Source organism: Sinocyclocheilus anshuiensis, unplaced genomic scaffold (assembly GCF_001515605.1).
Source record: "Sinocyclocheilus anshuiensis isolate Anshui unplaced genomic scaffold, SAMN03320099.WGS_v1.1 scaffold38, whole genome shotgun sequence".
Taxonomy (NCBI): domain Eukaryota; kingdom Metazoa; phylum Chordata; class Actinopteri; order Cypriniformes; family Cyprinidae; genus Sinocyclocheilus; species Sinocyclocheilus anshuiensis.
Genome location: NW_015544213.1, coordinates 1,633,188 through 1,636,940, shown reverse-complemented (window position 1 = coordinate 1,636,940; position 3,753 = coordinate 1,633,188). Strand labels below are relative to the sequence as shown.

The 3,753-nt window shown below is 36.0% G+C and overlaps 1 protein-coding gene across 2 annotated transcripts in view; it reads right to left on the bottom strand.

Moving 5' to 3' along the window:
• LOC107697168 (chloride intracellular channel protein 5-like) overlaps nucleotides 1-3,753 on the bottom strand; it is a 14,204-nt gene that overhangs the window by 3,080 nt on the left and 7,371 nt on the right. For both annotated transcript variants that reach the window (XM_016497833.1, XM_016497834.1), the window contains exons 2-4: nucleotides 2,600-2,709; nucleotides 2,109-2,234; nucleotides 1,529-1,635 (exon numbers count right to left, since the gene is read on the bottom strand). In XM_016497833.1, the coding sequence (XP_016353319.1) occupies nucleotides 1,529-1,635; nucleotides 2,109-2,234; nucleotides 2,600-2,709 (343 nt within the window). The remainder of the gene's footprint in view (nucleotides 1-1,528; nucleotides 1,636-2,108; nucleotides 2,235-2,599; nucleotides 2,710-3,753) is intronic.

Below are 3,753 nucleotides of genomic sequence, written 5' to 3'. Positions count from 1 at the left end.
TCAGTTCTCGGACAGATGTCCTGACATTTTCCTTCAGAATTTGCTGGTATAATTCAGATTTCATTGTTCCATCAAAGCCGTCCTGGACCAGATACAGCAAAACAGGCCCAAACCATGATACTACCACCACCATGTTTCACAGATGGGATAAGGTTCTTATGCTGGAATGTAGTGTGTTCTTTTCTCCAAACATAACGCTGCTCATTTAAACCAAAATGTTCTATTTTGGTCTCATCCATCCACAAAACATTTCTCCAGTAGCCCTCTGGTTTGTCCCAGTTAGCCTGCTGTCCTTTGAAACCTAGTGGACTTTTACACGTCTTGCTTTTAGAGTGATCTTTGTTGGTGGAGCACTCCTGGGAGGGTAACAGTGGTCTTGAATTTCCTCCATTTGTACACAATCTGTCTGACTGTGGATTTGGGGAGTCAAAACTCTTTAGAGATGGCTTTGAAACCTTTTCCAGCCTGATGAGCAACACCAACTCTTTTTCTGAGGTCCTCGGAGATCTCATTTGTTTGTGCCATAATACACTTCCACAAACATGATCAGACTTTGATAGATCCCTGTTCTCTAAATAAAACAGGGCACACACTGACACCTGATAGTCATCTCACTGATTAAAAACACCTCTGAACAGATGGACTCACCATCAAATTAACAGCTAATCCTAGAGATTCACATACTTTTGCCGCTCACAGATATGTAATATTAGATCATTTTCCTGAATAAATAAATTCCAATGTATATATTTTTATCTCATTTGTTTGATTGGGTTCTCTTTGTCAGCTTTCAGGACTTGCATGAAAATCTGATGATTTTTTGGGTTATATTTATGCAGAAATATAAACAATTCTAAAGGGTTCACAAACTTTCAAGCAGCACTGTTTGTTTGTTTTTTTCTTCTTTTTTTATTTCCCCACCAAAATATTAAGCAGCACAATTTTTTTCAGGAATCTTTGATGAATAGAAAGTTCAAAGGAATAGCACTTACTTGAAATTTAAATCTTTTGTAACATTATAAATGTCTTTACTGTCACTTTTGATCAATTTAATGCATCTTGCTGAATAACAGCATTATTTTCATTAAAAAACATTTAAACTTTTGAATGGTAGTTTAAATATGAAATATTCCTATGTATGTATGTATTTATTATTATTATTAAAAAAGCATTTTCTTTTTCTGTACCAAGTTCCATGTGTACGTTGTTTAAAATCTGGCAAAACTCCAAATAAATTTCAGTCATCATAGGTTATCAACCACAACAAAAATATAATAAATATTTAAAAATCGCATCAGCCAAAATGTCTGTATCAGCACATCCCTACTGAAAACGTAACCAATCTAAAAAAAGAAAAAAAAAGAACAGTTCTCATACATTCAATGCTAAAATATGTAGGATGTTTATAGTACTATGGATTTCATATAGAGTTAACTGAATTTAACGTTGCCCAGTTTCATTGTACTGACCAAAATACAATAAATCCATTCATTCATTCAATCAGATTGATCCGGTTTGACATGCATACCTTCATTCACATCTGGCTTAGTGTTTTTTATGAAAGCTGAGAACTTTGCAAATATGTCATTCCCAGCTGTGTTTGACTCCCTGTGCCTGGCTGCAAGTTTGGGGTACCTTGGACACAAGGAAAGGTGCATAGAAAAACATGTGTCAGTATTCTTTACAGTTCTAGTTCACAATGGTTTAATGTGATGTTTAATACAATATACACTGCGTAAAAAGTCTAGGGTTGCGGTTCTTAACTGGTGGGTTTTGACCCAAAAATGGGCTGTAGGCCTGTTCTCAAAGGCCATAGAAAAAAATATGCTAAATGCAAATAAAGAAATAAAAGATAAACGCTAAATAAATCATTTTGATAACCTCTCCATTTAATTTGCACAGGCTGTGATGCTAGATATTCCATTATTAGTAATATTAATAGATTTGAAACGTTGTTTAGTTGCTAAACAGTTTTGGTGCTGTGTTTGACCATGATTGATTTCCAATGTAAAATCTGGGTTCTGAAGCAAAACCAGTTGAGAACAGCAGGTTTAGAGTTTCTATACATTCACGATTCGTCTCAAGGGTATTTGTAAACATTTGCTTACTTTGGTGGTGCCAAAACCTCCTCCAGAAACTCCTCGATCTTGTTAATGTCTGTCTTCAACTCACCGTTGAAGGTCAGGAAAGGAGGGTGAGTGCCTGGAGCCAAATTGTGCAAATCAGCTGGTTTCCTGAATTAAAATAAAAGAACATTTTTTATTTCTTAATTTTAAGAATTTTAATTTTAAACCAGCCCAGCATTGCACTGCATAAAAAATTTAGATATTAGATTAGATTCTTTTTCATTTTTGTATTTGCAAAGAAAAAGTCTGAACTATATTTTCCTGCTTTGAGCTTTGACATGCAAAATTGATCATATTTTAACAATATCACTGTTCCATAACCTAGAACTGACGGCATGTAACTTTTTTTTTTAGGTTTTTCCATTTTAATATCCAATGGAAATGTCATTTAATAACATGAAGATGTGACATTTGTTATTTATATACTTATTCAAGTTTCATGCCATTTAATCTCAGATCAGTGAAGTTCTCACCTCTTCAGGTCGACAGTGGTGACGTTAAAGACCACACCTTTGAGCCAGAGGATCATGAAGAGGCGTTGGGAGAAAGGACAGTTTCCAATGCTCTCGCCATCACAACCAGCCTACAAATACAACAACACATCTTTACATATACATCACCTCCAGGGATCAGTAAGTCTTAATTTATCTCAATGCCAATACCATGAGCCAAAGATGTGGTGGAGATCAGTTCTCGTTCTAGAGCGAAGAGACTGGATTGAGAATGATAAAGTGTCATGGCGCCCCCTGCTGCTGCTTCAATGTTTCAATGGACTTTGAGAACAGAGTTTACCTGAAGTCTAACTACAAGGACATTTTCAAGTAAAATAAGAATCACTTTAGAATTATATTAAATAAAATCAGTTTTCTGCATTCATTCAATTGGTTTGGCATATTATGCCCCTTTTTACAACATATAAGTCTCTGGTGTCCCCAGAATGTGTCTGTGAAGTTTCAGCTCAAAATACTCCACAGATCATTTATTATATCTTTTTGAAAATGCCTATTTTGAGTGGAAGCAGAAACACGCTGTTTTTCGGGCCTGGCTCTTTAAATGCAAATGAGCTGCTGCTCCCCACCCCCTTTTCCAGAATAGAGCTGCACCTTTACAGCTCGGACCTTCTAAAAACATTTGTTTTCGTTCTGATTATCATGTTTATCACACTGAAATGCCCATGCGTTTTAAACCATATGAGTTTAAACTTCTTATATACGGTTTTCTGAGTGCACACGGACAGAAAGCGGCTGTCACAGGCATGTGAGTACTAAACTAATTTCTCATTCACACACAAGTTTACGTTAAAAACACACGAGTTACAAAAACAGTCGGTATGTCTATGAAGGTAAACAGCTGGGAAATAAATTGCATGTTTATTCTAGATCTGTGTGGCAGCAGCAATATACAGTAAATAAATCAATAAATTCACTGCTCTGTTGTCTCCTCTGAGGCTGGAACTGTAAATAGTGTTCTGTGCTCGTCTGTACAGCCAAAGACATAACAATTAGCATGTTTTGCTTAAACTTTCGAACCGTTGTTGCTTGCGAAATCAAATGACTGAGCCATGGGTGGAAACTTACAGATTAAGGGGCGGTAATATTATAATGAGATCCCTTTGCCACGTCACCAA